This window comes from Doryrhamphus excisus, chromosome 15 (assembly GCF_030265055.1).
Source record: "Doryrhamphus excisus isolate RoL2022-K1 chromosome 15, RoL_Dexc_1.0, whole genome shotgun sequence".
NCBI classification, from domain to species: domain Eukaryota; kingdom Metazoa; phylum Chordata; class Actinopteri; order Syngnathiformes; family Syngnathidae; genus Doryrhamphus; species Doryrhamphus excisus.
This window is the reverse complement of record NC_080480.1, coordinates 16,804,368-16,822,069: the sequence shown is the minus strand read 5'-3', so window position 1 is coordinate 16,822,069 and position 17,702 is coordinate 16,804,368. Positions and strand designations below refer to the sequence as shown.

Sequence of the window (17,702 nt, the reverse complement as noted above, 5' to 3'; positions counted from 1 at the left end):
ATGCGTGTGTGAGAGGTTTCCAGTTGATTTTTGCGCAGAAAAGTGCATTTTTAGCAAGTTGAAAAAATGAAAAAAAACGCAAGACTAACCCCTTACCTTTTTTTCAAAAATCGACACCCGTACAAAGTGGTATTTTATGCCATTTTGGGGTCCTTCTGGGACCCCTGATGCGTGTGTGAGAGGTTTCCAGTTGATTTTTGCGCAGAAAAGTGCATTTTTAGCAAGTTGTAAAAATGAAAAAAAACGCAAGACTAACCCCTTACCTTTTTTTCAAAAATCGACACCTTTACAAAGTGGCATTTTATGCCATTTTGGGGTCCTTCTGGGACCCCTGATGCGTGTGTGAGAGGTTTCCAGTTGATTTTTGCGCAGAAAAGTGCATTTTTAGCAAGTTGAAAAAATGAAAAAAAACGTAAGACTAACCCCTTACGTTTTTTTCAAAAATCGACACCCGTACAAAGTGGTATTTTATGCCATTTTGGGGTCCTTCTGGGACCCCTGATGCGTGTGTGAGAGGTTTCCAGTTGATTTTTGCGCAGAAAAGTGCATTTTTAGCAAGTTGAAAAAATGAAAAAAAACGCAAGACTAACCCCTTACCTTTTTTTCAAAAATCGACACCCGTACAAAGTGGCATTTTATGCCATTTTGGGGTCCTTCTGGGACCCCTGATGCGTGTGTGAGAGGTTTCCAGTTGATTTTTGCGCAGAAAAGTGCATTTTTAGCAAGTTGAAAAAATGAAAAAAAACGCAAGACTAACCCCTTACCTTTTTTTCAAAAATCGACACCTTTACAAAGTGGCATTTTATGCCATTTTGGGGTCCTTCTGGGACCCCTGATGCGTGTGTGAGAGGTTTCCAGTTGATTTTTGCGCAGAAAAGTGCATTTTTAGCAAGTTGAAAAAATGAAAAAAAACGTAAGACTAACCCCTTACGTTTTTTTCAAAAATCGACACCCGTACAAAGTGGCATTTTATGCCATTTTGGGGTCCTTCTGGGACCCCTGATGCGTGTGTGAGAGGTTTCCAGTTGATTTTTGCGCAGAAAAGTGCATTTTTAGCAAGTTGAAAAAATGAAAAAAAACGCAAGACTAACCCCTTACCTTTTTTTCAAAAATCGACACCTTTACAAAGTGGCATTTTATGCCATTTTGGGGTCCTTCTGGGACCCCTGATGCGTGTGTGAGAGGTTTCCAGTTGATTTTTGCGCAGAAAAGTGCATTTTTAGCAAGTTGAAAAAATGAAAAAAAATGCAAGACTAACCCCTTACCTTTTTTTCAAAAATCGACACCTTTACAAAGTGGCATTTTATGCCATTTTGGGGTCCTTCTGGGACCCCTGATGCGTGTGTGAGAGGTTTCCAGTTGATTTTTGCGCAGAAAAGTGCATTTTTAGCAAGTTGAAAAAATGAAAAAAAACGTAAGACTAACCCCTTACCTTTTTTTCAAAAATCAACACCTTTACAAAGTGGCATTTTATGCCATTTTGGGGTCCTTCTGGGACCCCTGATGCGTGTGTGAGAGGTTTCCAGTTGATTTTTGCGCAGAAAAGTGCATTTTTAGCAAGTTGAAAAAATGAAAAAAAACGTAAGACTAACCCCTTACCTTTTTTTCAAAAATCGACACCCGTACAAAGTGGCATTTTATGCCATTTTGGGTCCTTCTGGGACCCCTTATGCGTGTGTGAGAGGTTTCCAGTTGATTTTTGCGCAGAAAAGTGCATTTTTAGCAAGTTGAAAAAATGAAAAAAAAAACGTAAGACTAACCCCTTACGTTTTTTTCAAAAATCGACACCCGTACAAAGTGGTATTTTATGCCATTTTGGGGTCCTTCTGGGACCCCTGATGCGTGTGTGAGAGGTTTCCAGTTGATTTTTGCGCAGAAAAGTGCATTTTTAGCAAGTTGAAAAAATGAAAAAAAACGCAAGACTAACCCCTTACCTTTTTTTCAAAAATCGACACCTTTACAAAGTGGCATTTTATGCCATTTTGGGGTCCTTCTGGGACCCCTGATGCGTGTGTGAGAGGTTTCCAGTTGATTTTTGCGCAGAAAAGTGCATTTTTAGCAAGTTGAAAAAATGAAAAAAAACGCAAGACTAACCCCTTACCTTTTTTTCAAAAATCGACACCTTTACAAAGTGGCATTTTATGCCATTTTGGGGTCCTTCTGGGACCCCTGATGCGTGTGTGAGAGGTTTCCAGTTGATTTTTGCGCAGAAAAGTGCATTTTTAGCAAGTTGAAAAAATGGAAAAAAACGCAAGACTAACCCCTTACCTTTTTTTCAAAAATCGACACCTTTACAAAGTGGCATTTTATGCCATTTTTGGGTCCTTCTGGGACCCCTGATGCGTGTGTGAGAGGTTTCCAGTTGATTTTTGCGCAGAAAAGTGCATTTTTAGCAAGTTGAAAAAATGAAAAAAAACGTAAGACTAACCCCTTACCTTTTTTTCAAAAATCGACACCTTTACAAAGTGGCATTTTATGCCATTTTTGGGTCCTTCTGGGACCCCTGATGCGTGTGTGAGAGGTTTCCAGTTGATTTTTGCGCAGAAAAGTGCATTTTTAGCAAGTTGAAAAAATGAAAAAAAACGTAAGACTAACCCCTTACCTTTTTTTCAAAAATCGACACCTTTACAAAGTGGCATTTTATGCCATTTTGGGGTCCTTCTGGGACCCCTGATGCGTGTGTGAGAGGTTTCCAGTTGATTTTTGCGCAGAAAAGTGCATTTTTAGCAAGTTGAAAAAATGAAAAAAAACGTAAGACTAACCCCTTACGTTTTTTTCAAAAATCGACACCCGTACAAAGTGGTATTTTATGCCATTTTGGGGTCCTTCTGGGACCCCTGATGCGTGTGTGAGAGGTTTCCAGTTGATTTTTGCGCAGAAAAGTGCATTTTTAGCAAGTTGAAAAAATGAAAAAAAACGTAAGACTAACCCCTTACCTTTTTTTCAAAAATCGACACCCGTACAAAGTGGCATTTTATGCCATTTTGGGTCCTTCTGGGACCCCTTATGCGTGTGTGAGAGGTTTCCAGTTGATTTTTGCGCAGAAAAGTGCATTTTTAGCAAGTTGAAAAAATGAAAAAAAAAACGTAAGACTAACCCCTTACGTTTTTTTCAAAAATCGACACCCGTACAAAGTGGTATTTTATGCCATTTTGGGGTCCTTCTGGGACCCCTGATGCGTGTGTGAGAGGTTTCCAGTTGATTTTTGCGCAGAAAAGTGCATTTTTAGCAAGTTGAAAAAATGAAAAAAAACGCAAGACTAACCCCTTACCTTTTTTTCAAAAATCGACACCTTTACAAAGTGGCATTTTATGCCATTTTGGGGTCCTTCTGGGACCCCTGATGCGTGTGTGAGAGGTTTCCAGTTGATTTTTGCGCAGAAAAGTGCATTTTTAGCAAGTTGAAAAAATGAAAAAAAACGCAAGACTAACCCCTTACCTTTTTTTCAAAAATCGACACCTTTACAAAGTGGCATTTTATGCCATTTTGGGGTCCTTCTGGGACCCCTGATGCGTGTGTGAGAGGTTTCCAGTTGATTTTTGCGCAGAAAAGTGCATTTTTAGCAAGTTGAAAAAATGGAAAAAAACGCAAGACTAACCCCTTACCTTTTTTTCAAAAATCGACACCTTTACAAAGTGGCATTTTATGCCATTTTTGGGTCCTTCTGGGACCCCTGATGCGTGTGTGAGAGGTTTCCAGTTGATTTTTGCGCAGAAAAGTGCATTTTTAGCAAGTTGAAAAAATGAAAAAAAACGTAAGACTAACCCCTTACCTTTTTTTCAAAAATCGACACCTTTACAAAGTGGCATTTTATGCCATTTTTGGGTCCTTCTGGGACCCCTGATGCGTGTGTGAGAGGTTTCCAGTTGATTTTTGCGCAGAAAAGTGCATTTTTAGCAAGTTGAAAAAATGAAAAAAAACGTAAGACTAACCCCTTACCTTTTTTTCAAAAATCGACACCTTTACAAAGTGGCATTTTATGCCATTTTGGGGTCCTTCTGGGACCCCTGATGCGTGTGTGAGAGGTTTCCAGTTGATTTTTGCGCAGAAAAGTGCATTTTTAGCAAGTTGAAAAAATGAAAAAAAACGTAAGACTAACCCCTTACGTTTTTTTCAAAAATCGACACCCGTACAAAGTGGTATTTTATGCCATTTTGGGGTCCTTCTGGGACCCCTGATGCGTGTGTGAGAGGTTTCCAGTTGATTTTTGCGCAGAAAAGTGCATTTTTAGCAAGTTGAAAAAATGAAAAAAAACGTAAGACTAACCCCTTACCTTTTTTTCAAAAATCGACACCCGTACAAAGTGGCATTTTATGCCATTTTGGGTCCTTCTGGGACCCCTTATGCGTGTGTGAGAGGTTTCCAGTTGATTTTTGCGCAGAAAAGTGCATTTTTAGCAAGTTGAAAAAATGAAAAAAAAAACGTAAGACTAACCCCTTACGTTTTTTTCAAAAATCGACACCCGTACAAAGTGGTATTTTATGCCATTTTGGGGTCCTTCTGGGACCCCTGATGCGTGTGTGAGAGGTTTCCAGTTGATTTTTGCGCAGAAAAGTGCATTTTTAGCAAGTTGAAAAAATGAAAAAAAACGCAAGACTAACCCCTTACCTTTTTTTCAAAAATCGACACCTTTACAAAGTGGCATTTTATGCCATTTTGGGGTCCTTCTGGGACCCCTGATGCGTGTGTGAGAGGTTTCCAGTTGATTTTTGCGCAGAAAAGTGCATTTTTAGCAAGTTGAAAAAATGAAAAAAAACGCAAGACTAACCCCTTACCTTTTTTTCAAAAATCGACACCTTTACAAAGTGGCATTTTATGCCATTTTGGGGTCCTTCTGGGACCCCTGATGCGTGTGTGAGAGGTTTCCAGTTGATTTTTGCGCAGAAAAGTGCATTTTTAGCAAGTTGAAAAAATGGAAAAAAACGCAAGACTAACCCCTTACCTTTTTTTCAAAAATCGACACCTTTACAAAGTGGCATTTTATGCCATTTTTGGGTCCTTCTGGGACCCCTGATGCGTGTGTGAGAGGTTTCCAGTTGATTTTTGCGCAGAAAAGTGCATTTTTAGCAAGTTGAAAAAATGAAAAAAAACGTAAGACTAACCCCTTACCTTTTTTTCAAAAATCGACACCTTTACAAAGTGGCATTTTATGCCATTTTTGGGTCCTTCTGGGACCCCTGATGCGTGTGTGAGAGGTTTCCAGTTGATTTTTGCGCAGAAAAGTGCATTTTTAGCAAGTTGAAAAAATGAAAAAAAACGTAAGACTAACCCCTTACCTTTTTTTCAAAAATCGACACCTTTACAAAGTGGCATTTTATGCCATTTTGGGGTCCTTCTGGGACCCCTGATGCGTGTGTGAGAGGTTTCCAGTTGATTTTTGCGCAGAAAAGTGCATTTTTAGCAAGTTGAAAAAATGAAAAAAAACGTAAGACTAACCCCTTACGTTTTTTTCAAAAATCGACACCCGTACAAAGTGGTATTTTATGCCATTTTGGGGTCCTTCTGGGACCCCTGATGCGTGTGTGAGAGGTTTCCAGTTGATTTTTGCGCAGAAAAGTGCATTTTTAGCAAGTTGAAAAAATGAAAAAAAACGTAAGACTAACCCCTTACCTTTTTTTCAAAAATCGACACCCGTACAAAGTGGCATTTTATGCCATTTTGGGGTCCTTCTGGGACCCCTTATGCGTGTGTGAGAGGTTTCCAGTTGATTTTTGCGCAGAAAAGTGCATTTTTAGCAAGTTGAAAAAATGAAAAAAAAAACGTAAGACTAACCCCTTACGTTTTTTTCAAAAATCGACACCCGTACAAAGTGGTATTTTATGCCATTTTGGGGTCCTTCTGGGACCCCTGATGCGTGTGTGAGAGGTTTCCAGTTGATTTTTGCGCAGAAAAGTGCATTTTTAGCAAGTTGAAAAAATGAAAAAAAACGCAAGACTAACCCCTTACCTTTTTTTCAAAAATCGACACCTTTACAAAGTGGCATTTTATGCCATTTTGGGGTCCTTCTGGGACCCCTGATGCGTGTGTGAGAGGTTTCCAGTTGATTTTTGCGCAGAAAAGTGCATTTTTAGCAAGTTGAAAAAATGAAAAAAAACGCAAGACTAACCCCTTACCTTTTTTTCAAAAATCGACACCTTTACAAAGTGGCATTTTATGCCATTTTTGGGTCCTTCTGGGACCCCTGATGCGTGTGTGAGAGGTTTCCAGTTGATTTTTGCGCAGAAAAGTGCATTTTTAGCAAGTTGAAAAAATGAAAAAAAACGTAAGACTAACCCCTTACCTTTTTTTCAAAAATCGACACCCGTACAAAGTGGTATTTTATGCCATTTTGGGGTCCTTCTGGGACCCCTGATGCGTGTGTGAGAGGTTTCCAGTTGATTTTTGCGCAGAAAAGTGCATTTTTAGCAAGTTGTAAAAATGAAAAAAAACGCAAGACTAACCCCTTACCTTTTTTTCAAAAATCGACACCTTTACAAAGTGGCATTTTATGCCATTTTGGGGTCCTTCTGGGACCCCTGATGCGTGTGTGAGAGGTTTCCAGTTGATTTTTGCGCAGAAAAGTGCATTTTTAGCAAGTTGAAAAAATGAAAAAAAAAACGTAAGACTAACCCCTTACGTTTTTTTAAAAAATCGACACCCGTACAAAGTGGTATTTTATGCCATTTTGGGGTCCTTCTGGGACCCCTGATGCGTGTGTGAGAGGTTTCCAGTTGATTTTTGCGCAGAAAAGTGCATTTTTAGCAAGTTGAAAAAATGAAAAAAAACGCAAGACTAACCCCTTACCTTTTTTTCAAAAATCGACACCTTTACAAAGTGGCATTTTATGCCATTTTTGGGTCCTTCTGGGACCCCTGATGCGTGTGTGAGAGGTTTCCAGTTGATTTTTGCGCAGAAAAGTGCATTTTTAGCAAGTTGAAAAAATGAAAAAAAACGTAAGACTAACCCCTTACCTTTTTTTCAAAAATCGACACCTTTACAAAGTGGCATTTTATGCCATTTTGGGGTCCTTCTGGGACCCCTGATGCGTGTGTGAGAGGTTTCCAGTTGATTTTTGCGCAGAAAAGTGCATTTTTAGCAAGTTGAAAAAATGAAAAAAAACGTAAGACTAACCCCTTACGTTTTTTTCAAAAATCGACACCCGTACAAAGTGGTATTTTATGCCATTTTGGGGTCCTTCTGGGACCCCTGATGCGTGTGTGAGAGGTTTCCAGTTGATTTTTGCGCAGAAAAGTGCATTTTTAGCAAGTTGAAAAAATGAAAAAAAACGTAAGACTAACCCCTTACCTTTTTTTCAAAAATCGACACCCGTACAAAGTGGCATTTTATGCCATTTTGGGTCCTTCTGGGACCCCTTATGCGTGTGTGAGAGGTTTCCAGTTGATTTTTGCGCAGAAAAGTGCATTTTTAGCAAGTTGAAAAAATGAAAAAAAAAACGTAAGACTAACCCCTTACGTTTTTTTCAAAAATCGACACCCGTACAAAGTGGTATTTTATGCCATTTTGGGGTCCTTCTGGGACCCCTGATGCGTGTGTGAGAGGTTTCCAGTTGATTTTTGCGCAGAAAAGTGCATTTTTAGCAAGTTGAAAAAATGAAAAAAAACGCAAGACTAACCCCTTACCTTTTTTTCAAAAATCGACACCTTTACAAAGTGGCATTTTATGCCATTTTGGGGTCCTTCTGGGACCCCTGATGCGTGTGTGAGAGGTTTCCAGTTGATTTTTGCGCAGAAAAGTGCATTTTTAGCAAGTTGAAAAAATGAAAAAAAACGCAAGACTAACCCCTTACCTTTTTTTCAAAAATCGACACCTTTACAAAGTGGCATTTTATGCCATTTTGGGGTCCTTCTGGGACCCCTGATGCGTGTGTGAGAGGTTTCCAGTTGATTTTTGCGCAGAAAAGTGCATTTTTAGCAAGTTGAAAAAATGGAAAAAAACGCAAGACTAACCCCTTACCTTTTTTTCAAAAATCGACACCTTTACAAAGTGGCATTTTATGCCATTTTTGGGTCCTTCTGGGACCCCTGATGCGTGTGTGAGAGGTTTCCAGTTGATTTTTGCGCAGAAAAGTGCATTTTTAGCAAGTTGAAAAAATGAAAAAAAACGTAAGACTAACCCCTTACCTTTTTTTCAAAAATCGACACCTTTACAAAGTGGCATTTTATGCCATTTTTGGGTCCTTCTGGGACCCCTGATGCGTGTGTGAGAGGTTTCCAGTTGATTTTTGCGCAGAAAAGTGCATTTTTAGCAAGTTGAAAAAATGAAAAAAAACGTAAGACTAACCCCTTACCTTTTTTTCAAAAATCGACACCTTTACAAAGTGGCATTTTATGCCATTTTGGGGTCCTTCTGGGACCCCTGATGCGTGTGTGAGAGGTTTCCAGTTGATTTTTGCGCAGAAAAGTGCATTTTTAGCAAGTTGAAAAAATGAAAAAAAACGTAAGACTAACCCCTTACGTTTTTTTCAAAAATCGACACCCGTACAAAGTGGTATTTTATGCCATTTTGGGGTCCTTCTGGGACCCCTGATGCGTGTGTGAGAGGTTTCCAGTTGATTTTTGCGCAGAAAAGTGCATTTTTAGCAAGTTGAAAAAATGAAAAAAAACGTAAGACTAACCCCTTACCTTTTTTTCAAAAATCGACACCCGTACAAAGTGGCATTTTATGCCATTTTGGGGTCCTTCTGGGACCCCTTATGCGTGTGTGAGAGGTTTCCAGTTGATTTTTGCGCAGAAAAGTGCATTTTTAGCAAGTTGAAAAAATGAAAAAAAAAACGTAAGACTAACCCCTTACGTTTTTTTCAAAAATCGACACCCGTACAAAGTGGTATTTTATGCCATTTTGGGGTCCTTCTGGGACCCCTGATGCGTGTGTGAGAGGTTTCCAGTTGATTTTTGCGCAGAAAAGTGCATTTTTAGCAAGTTGAAAAAATGAAAAAAAACGTAAGACTAACCCCTTACCTTTTTTTCAAAAATCGACACCCGTACAAAGTGGCATTTTATGCCATTTTGGGGTCCTTCTGGGACCCCTTATGCGTGTGTGAGAGGTTTCCAGTTGATTTTTGCGCAGAAAAGTGCATTTTTAGCAAGTTGAAAAAATGAAAAAAAAAACGTAAGACTAACCCCTTACGTTTTTTTCAAAAATCGACACCCGTACAAAGTGGTATTTTATGCCATTTTGGGGTCCTTCTGGGACCCCTGATGCGTGTGTGAGAGGTTTCCAGTTGATTTTTGCGCAGAAAAGTGCATTTTTAGCAAGTTGAAAAAATGAAAAAAAACGCAAGACTAACCCCTTACCTTTTTTTCAAAAATCGACACCTTTACAAAGTGGCATTTTATGCCATTTTGGGGTCCTTCTGGGACCCCTGATGCGTGTGTGAGAGGTTTCCAGTTGATTTTTGCGCAGAAAAGTGCATTTTTAGCAAGTTGAAAAAATGAAAAAAAACGCAAGACTAACCCCTTACCTTTTTTTCAAAAATCGACACCTTTACAAAGTGGCATTTTATGCCATTTTTGGGTCCTTCTGGGACCCCTGATGCGTGTGTGAGAGGTTTCCAGTTGATTTTTGCGCAGAAAAGTGCATTTTTAGCAAGTTGAAAAAATGAAAAAAAACGTAAGACTAACCCCTTACCTTTTTTTCAAAAATCGACACCCGTACAAAGTGGTATTTTATGCCATTTTGGGGTCCTTCTGGGACCCCTGATGCGTGTGTGAGAGGTTTCCAGTTGATTTTTGCGCAGAAAAGTGCATTTTTAGCAAGTTGTAAAAATGAAAAAAAACGCAAGACTAACCCCTTACCTTTTTTTCAAAAATCGACACCTTTACAAAGTGGCATTTTATGCCATTTTGGGGTCCTTCTGGGACCCCTGATGCGTGTGTGAGAGGTTTCCAGTTGATTTTTGCGCAGAAAAGTGCATTTTTAGCAAGTTGAAAAAATGAAAAAAAACGTAAGACTAACCCCTTACGTTTTTTTCAAAAATCGACACCCGTACAAAGTGGTATTTTATGCCATTTTGGGGTCCTTCTGGGACCCCTGATGCGTGTGTGAGAGGTTTCCAGTTGATTTTTGCGCAGAAAAGTGCATTTTTAGCAAGTTGAAAAAATGAAAAAAAACGCAAGACTAACCCCTTACCTTTTTTTCAAAAATCGACACCCGTACAAAGTGGTATTTTATGCCATTTTGGGGTCCTTCTGGGACCCCTGATGCGTGTGTGAGAGGTTTCCAGTTGATTTTTGCGCAGAAAAGTGCATTTTTAGCAAGTTGAAAAAATGAAAAAAAACGTAAGACTAACCCCTTACGTTTTTTTCAAAAATCGACACCCGTACAAAGTGGCATTTTATGCCATTTTGGGGTCCTTCTGGGACCCCTGATGCGTGTGTGAGAGGTTTCCAGTTGATTTTTGCGCAGAAAAGTGCATTTTTAGCAAGTTGAAAAAATGAAAAAAAAAGCAAGACTAACCCCTTACCTTTTTTTCAAAAATCGACACCTTTACAAAGTGGTATTTTATGCCATTTTGGGGTCCTTCTGGGACCCCTGATGCGTGTGTGAGAGGTTTCCAGTTGATTTTTGCGCAGAAAAGTGCATTTTTAGCAAGTTGAAAAAATGAAAAAAAACGCAAGACTAACCCCTTACCTTTTTTTCAAAAATCGACACCTTTACAAAGTGGCATTTTATGCCATTTTGGGGTCCTTCTGGGACCCCTGATGCGTGTGTGAGAGGTTTCCAGTTGATTTTTGCGCAGAAAAGTGCATTTTTAGCAAGTTGAAAAAATGAAAAAAAACGCAAGACTAACCCCTTACCTTTTTTTCAAAAATCGACACCTTTACAAAGTGGCATTTTATGCCATTTTGGGGTCCTTCTGGGACCCCTGATGCGTGTGTGAGAGGTTTCCAGTTGATTTTTGCGCAGAAAAGTGCATTTTTAGCAAGTTGAAAAAATGAAAAAAAACGTAAGACTAACCCCTTACGTTTTTTTCAAAAATCGACACCCGTACAAAGTGGTATTTTATGCCATTTTGGGGTCCTTCTGGGACCCCTGATGCGTGTGTGAGAGGTTTCCAGTTGATTTTTGCGCAGAAAAGTGCATTTTTAGCAAGTTGAAAAAATGAAAAAAAAACGCAAGACTAACCCCTTACGTTTTTTTCAAAAATCGACACCCGTACAAAGTGGTGTTTTATGCCATTTTGGGGTCCTTCTGGGACCCCTGATGCGTGTGTGAGAGGTTTCCAGTTGATTTTTGCGCAGAAAAGTGCATTTTTAGCAAGTTGAAAAAATGAAAAAAAAACGCAAGACTAACCCCTTACCTTTTTTTCAAAAATCAACACCTTTACAAAGTGGCATTTTATGCCATTTTGGGGTCCTTCTGGGACCCCTGATGCGTGTGTGAGAGGTTTCCAGTTGATTTTTGCGCAGAAAAGTGCATTTTTAGCAAGTTGAAAAAATGAAAAAAAAACGCAAGACTAACCCCTTACCTTTTTTTCAAAAATCAACACCTTTACAAAGTGGCATTTTATGCCATTTTGGGGTCCTTCTGGGACCCCTGATGCGTGTGTGAGAGGTTTCCAGTTGATTTTTGCGCAGAAAAGTGCATTTTTAGCAAGTTGAAAAAATGAAAAAAAACGTAAGACTAACCCCTTACGTTTTTTTCAAAAATCGACACCAGTACAAAGTGGTATTTTATGCCATTTTGGGGTCCTTCTGGGACCCCTGATGCGTGTGTGAGAGGTTTCCAGTTGATTTTTGCGCAGAAAAGTGCATTTTTAGCAAGTTGAAAAAATGAAAAAAAAACGCAAGACTAACCCCTTACGTTTTTTTCAAAAATCGACACCCGTACAAAGCGGTATTTTATGCCATTTTGGGGTCCTTCTGGGACCCCTGATGCGTGTGTGAGAGGTTTCCAGTTGATTTTTGCGCAGTAAAGTGCATTTTTAGCAAGTTGAAAAAATGAAAAAAAACGTAAGACTAACCCCTTACGTTTTTTTCAAAAATCGACACCCGTACAAAGTGGTGTTTTATGCCATTTTGGGGTCCTTCTGGGACCCCTGATGCGTGTGTGAGAGGTTTCCAGTTGATTTTTGCGCAGAAAAGTGCATTTTTAGCAAGTTGAAAAAATGAAAAAAAATGCAAGACTAACCCCTTACCTTTTTTTCAAAAATCGACACCTTTACAAAGTGGCATTTTATGCCATTTTGGGGTCCTTCTGGGACCCCTGATGCGTGTGTGAGAGGTTTCCAGTTGATTTTTGCGCAGAAAAGTGCATTTTTAGCAAGTTGAAAAAATGACAAAAAACGTAAGACTAACCCCTTACGTTTTTTTCAAAAATCGACACCCGTACAAAGTGGTGTTTTATGCCATTTTGGGGTCCTTCTGGGACCCCTGATGCGTGTGTGAGAGGTTTCCAGTTGATTTTTGCGCAGAAAAGTGCATTTTTAGCAAGTTGAAAAAATGAAAAAAAACGCAAAAATCAACACCACTCCAAAGTGGCATTTTTTGCACTTTTTGGATCCTTCTGGGACTCCCAATGAGTGTGTGGAAGGTTTCCACTTGATTTCGGAGCATAAAAGTTCATGTACGTGAGTATACACATGTATGTATGTATGTATGTACTACGTCCATAATTACGTACTACATACATACATACATACATGTACTTACCTTAACATTCGTACATTCGATAGGTAGAAACAGAGAAAAGTGCAAACTCCCAGTATTTCAGTATTCCAGCATTTTTTATTATTTTCTCCCTAATCACTTTTCAACTCATTCCATTGGACAGGTACAGAAAAATCATCAGTTACAAAATCTTAACGTCCATAAAAATCAACTTAGCGTTCATCATGATATTATTTCATTGGAAGTAGTGTTACTAAGGCTTGTAAACAATAAGAGATGAGGACAGTGAACACTGATTGGCCTTTAAATGTCCTCTTCAGTACAAAAATAGTCCACATTTGTAGAAATCGCTTCTTTGCATTTCCGAGATATGAGGTATATATATGAGGCAGACCCCCCCCCCCCCCCCCCCAGCAGCCACAAAGGGGGGGTCAGCGCAGTCACGTCCATGGAAGACAGTGGTTTTTTTTTTTGAAAGGCATAAATACATTTATTATAAAAGCGTCCAAATGACATCTAACATCGACTGAGCCAATTATGAAATCTCCACTTTGCTCCGTGATGTCTTGGAAAAAAAGACTAAATGCATACAAGTCATTTTTTTCTTGTCATCACAAACACATTTTTGCATCAAATTCAACAGGAAACGTCCAACTAAAACAACTAAGAGGGTCTCAATGACATGTACACCATCCCCATTTAAAGACCAAACGTCCCCCCCACCCTCCCGAAATGTAAGAGAAAAATAGCAGATAAAAACCACCTTTAACAACAACAACAAAAAAGCTCATTTGTGACGTTTGAGCTTGGGGGCTCAAAGTGCTAATTGGAGGCTTTGAAATGCGCGTGACTACCAAGAAGCGTTAGGACCACACTCAAAATACCAATACGATAGATACCAATGATTCATCCACGATCCAATTGATCCGCAACTGTTTGATTTCCTTGGTCATTTCCCATGAAAGCTGACCTATTGTCTTTGTGTTTTAGATACTGAATGGGAGACGGTTTTTCCACTCTACCAGGTGGGACACGCCACGGCTGACTTCAGGCGGTGTTAAGGTAAAGTCATGTAAGCTAATGCTACAATGCTACATATGGCCTGTATGTTTTAATAATAGAACTTTTTCATTTCTGGAAAAAAAAAAAAGCCAAATAGCGAGGGAGTGATAATCGAATCGTGATATTTGGCGACTGTACCGTGGGAAGACTTACTTCATTTTGCAAGAATAAAGCTGTAAAATGGGAGAAAATGTACAGCAAAAATGTAGCAAAGTTAGTATTTTATGAAAGTTCTAATAAGTTGGAAAATATACAGTATTTTATTTCCATGAGAAAAACTCAACTGTACAAAAATGTTAACTTTTAGCCAAGAGAAAAAGTTGTAAAACTGTAAAAGAAAAAAAAAAAGATGAGTGTTTTGACAAGTAAAAAGTGTTAACTACAAGAATAAAGCTATAATATTACTAAGTTTAAAAGATCGTTGTACTATAAATAGGTTGTAGCGCTATTACGAGTTGCATTGACAAAAAAAAACATAAGTACTAGAATTACCCTACGAGAAAGCGATCAAGAAAACAACAAAAAAAAATAGTTAGAACCTTGCCAAAAATAGTAATAGTTCTAAAGCTTAATATGACAAAAAAATAAAAGTTGCATAAATAGTTGTCATTTTCCGAGTGTTCTGTGTAGACGAGACTTAGCTTTACTTTTGAATAAAGTAGTGGAAACTCTATGTTACAACTCTATGTTACACTCTGTGTGTATGCTAGCGGGCCCCGCCTTCACCCACTGAGACTATGACTGACAAAAGGGCTCACTCCGTTCATGCTGTTGTTCTACGGAACAAACGTGGCAAGGCGCTCCTGTTTGGAGGCTGGAGATGAGGTAAAGAGGCATGCCCATCATCAAACAAAATCATCCAGTTCATTTCCATCTATTGTAAAATTGCAACTTGTTTTAATTTGACTGTGTTGTCTTTGCAGTGTGGCCCTAACGCCCCCCCTCCCCCCAGTAGAGGAGACCTGACAAAGAAGCAGAGCGCAGGTAAGAAAGTTTAAGACCATTTTATTGCTGTCCAACAGCACCCCCTGTTGGTAAAAAAAAACTAATGTAATTTCAAGGAAAACTGCACTTTTGGAATTTTGCCCATGATTCCCAATTCGGATTTAACTTGAGCTGTCTGCTTTTATCTGTTTTGATATCTTTAAAAAGCACAGAAAAGACAGCCATGCAGTCATGGAAAGGAGCATTAGACCACCCTTGGTGCTTCAGGTTCTTGATCCGTTTTCATTCCTGGTCCAATTAGAAGTACATTTGTTTAGAACAAAATAGTGTTTAATTTAATAGACAATATCTAGCAATTATACGGTCTTGATAATAACTTCAGTTGCGGCACGGCGGTCTAGTGGTTAGCGCGCAGACCTCACAGCTAGGAGACCAGGGTTCAATTCCCACCCTCGGCCATCTCTGTGTGGAGTTTGCATGTTCTCCCCGTGCAAGCGTGGGTTTTCTCCGGGTACTCCGGTTTCCTCCCACATTCCAAAAACATGCTAGGTTAATTAGCATGACTCCAAATTGTCCATAGGTATGAATGTGAGTGTGAATGGTTGTTTGTCTATATGTGCCCTGTGATTGGCTGGCCACCAGTCCAGGGTGTACCCCGCCTCTCGCCCCAAGACAGCTGGGATAGGCTCCAGCACCCCCCGCGACCCTCGTGAGGAAAAGCGGTAGAAAATGAATGAATGAATGAATAACTTCCGTTCTTCCATGAATATTCTAAAGAGCTATTTTTTATTATTTTTGTCCAAACAAAGGTACCTTTAGTTGGAGCAGAAACTGAAGCAACAAAGTGGTCTAAGTCTTTTTTCCATGACTGTGTTCATGTAGGATGGAAAAATTCCCAAAATGGTGTTTTCCTTAATGAGTACTAAGAACATTTATTTGCCTCCTGTTTCCTATTCCATCTGTAAGCTATGTATTTCGTCTATGTTTATAAATATATAGATGGGTCACATATGGCCCTTATTAATAGGAAAGCTGCGTTTCACATTGAGTACCGTAATCTCTATATCGCCAAGTAGAAAGTGTTTTCAGTGTTCACACTCATTCAGCATGTCAGCAACTTCCTGTTTCCTGAGTAATACTTGCAACACATTTTTTGCCCCCCCCCCCTCCCTCCCTCCCCTTGATCGCTCAAACAAGTCAGCTTGCTGGTGGCACATACAAATAATAATAAAAATAATACTAATACTACATTGACAAGCACTTAATTTAAAAAAATATTTATAGGATATTGTCCTTGTGAAGACAAACAGCTTAAGAAGAATTCAAATAAAGATGTCCCATAAAAAAAAACACAGCTAATACCTTTAAGGACAGTGTGGTCTCATCGGAAGCTTTGGCTGGTCGGCGTTTTAGGAGCCGAGCTGGTCGGCTCGCCGACGTCCGACAGTAAGGTGCTGTACCCTGAGAACTCTGACACGGGGGTCCTTATCCGGTGCTCGGCGTCCGAGTCGGCGGCGTAGCACAAGCCACGCTCTTCCGATTTGAACTGAGAGCCAAAAGCCTGAGCAAAGTTTTCTATCTGGTAGGTGGCCTTGGAGGGGGGCAGCTGGAAGACGGCGGTCTTGGCGGCGTCCTTGTGGCTGCTGAGGTCAGACGGGCTGATCTGGTAGGAGGAAGGCGGAGTGGAGGAGTGCTGCTTCTCCATCTGCTCGCTGAGCTCCTGCGAGGGGGTGAGCTGCTGGTGAGGAGGCGGGGGGGCGTCCAGGCTGCTCAGGTGGAAGACGTGCTGCGGCGAGGAGCCCGCCAGCATGGCAAAGTGCGCCTTTGGCACGGAGGGGGCGAAGCCGCACTCCAGGGGCGTCGTGGTGTAGATGTTCTTGTCAGAGTAGAGGGGGTTCACCGTGTGGGCCGTGGTGAAGGCTCCGGAGGAAGCGGGGCCGGGCCCGAGGGGGAAGCCGCCCGTGTGGCTGGTGCGCTCCAGAGCCTGCAGCAGGAAGCGCGAGTACTCGTTCATCACGGCGGTCTTGTCCCCGGACGGGCTGGGGGCGTCGGCATCAGGGGGGGTGAGCTCCACGTGCTGGTCGCCGATGTCAAAGTGGATGTCATGGTGGGAGCCGTCTGGCTTTTGGCTGTAGTGGTCCAGCAGGCTTTGCAGCACCTCGTCGGGGATCCCGGACTTGTCCAGACTGAGTGGGGCGTCGGCGTCCATCATGGTGGACACGGTGCCCTGGATGACAGCGGGATGTGAGGACAACAGTCCGACGTCATATTCGCTGCCACTTCCCACTCCCACGGCGGGCCCCGATGTTGTCACGCTGTGGGGGCCGTGAAGGTAGCGCCGCTTCTTGAGGAATTGCATGGCGTCGTCATAGTTACTACTGGTGGCGCCGCCCACTTTGGCACCATTGGCATGCATGAGGCCCAGACCGTGATCCACGTCGGCTCCGCTCTGCTCCAACACATCTACCTTGCCGCCTTTGTCCGCCCCTTTACGGGGGGCCTTCTTGAAGGCCATCTTTGGGGCACGGCCGTGGTGTTGCATACTGGGGCCTGGCTCGGTGGACGAGGACACCGTCTGGTTCTCCACGGCGTACTCGTGAATGCTGTACGCTCCAGACACGGCGCCGGGAACATGAGGCACTCTCAGCGTCCCTCCGTCTCCCTTCTTCTTCTTTCGGGGGGCTCCCTCTCCGGGATTCTTGGAGCGTCCTCTTTTTCTGCCAGAGTTTCCCTGAGTGATTCCGTAGCTGCCCATGTCCACACATCCCATGTCCATCATGCTGGGGTCCAGGCCCTTCCTTAACGCTTCTCCACAGGTTCGCTTGTGCTTCAGCAGGCGGTCCGTCCTAGAAAAATACTGAAGCACAAACACGAGGCTGAAGATGCTACAGCTGGACGTCGGCGCCATAAGAAGCAGGAAGTAGACGAGGAGGTCACAAACCTGTTGGCAGGTCTCGCATCTGTACGGCTTCTCTCCGCTGTGCGTGCGCTTGTGTCTCTCCATGTGGTACTTCTGGATGAAGCGCATGTTGCACTGGTCGCAGCTGAACGGCTTCTCTCCTGGGGGGGGGGGGTTCAACAGGAAGG

The 17,702-nt window shown here is 41.4% G+C and overlaps 1 protein-coding gene and 1 long non-coding RNA gene across 3 annotated transcripts in view; one reads left to right on the top strand and one right to left on the bottom strand.

The window, feature by feature from the left end:
• Nucleotides 1-17,663, top strand: part of LOC131102788 (uncharacterized) — a 48,054-nt gene extending 30,391 nt beyond the window's left edge. The window contains exons 12-15 of the long non-coding RNA XR_009119494.1: nucleotides 13,599-13,670; nucleotides 14,381-14,495; nucleotides 14,594-14,654; nucleotides 16,202-17,663. This is a non-coding gene — a long non-coding RNA (uncharacterized LOC131102788). The remainder of the gene's footprint in view (nucleotides 1-13,598; nucleotides 13,671-14,380; nucleotides 14,496-14,593; nucleotides 14,655-16,201) is intronic.
• The window catches only part of LOC131102781 (zinc finger protein 281-like), a 66,919-nt gene continuing 62,558 nt past the window's right edge, over nucleotides 13,342-17,702 (bottom strand). For both annotated transcript variants that reach the window (XM_058048313.1, XM_058048314.1), the window contains 2 exons: nucleotides 17,557-17,675; nucleotides 13,342-17,472 (listed from right to left, as the gene is read on the bottom strand). In XM_058048313.1, coding sequence (XP_057904296.1) covers nucleotides 15,997-17,472; nucleotides 17,557-17,675 — 1,595 coding nt within the window. In that variant the 3' untranslated portion in view covers nucleotides 13,342-15,996. The remainder of the gene's footprint in view (nucleotides 17,473-17,556; nucleotides 17,676-17,702) is intronic.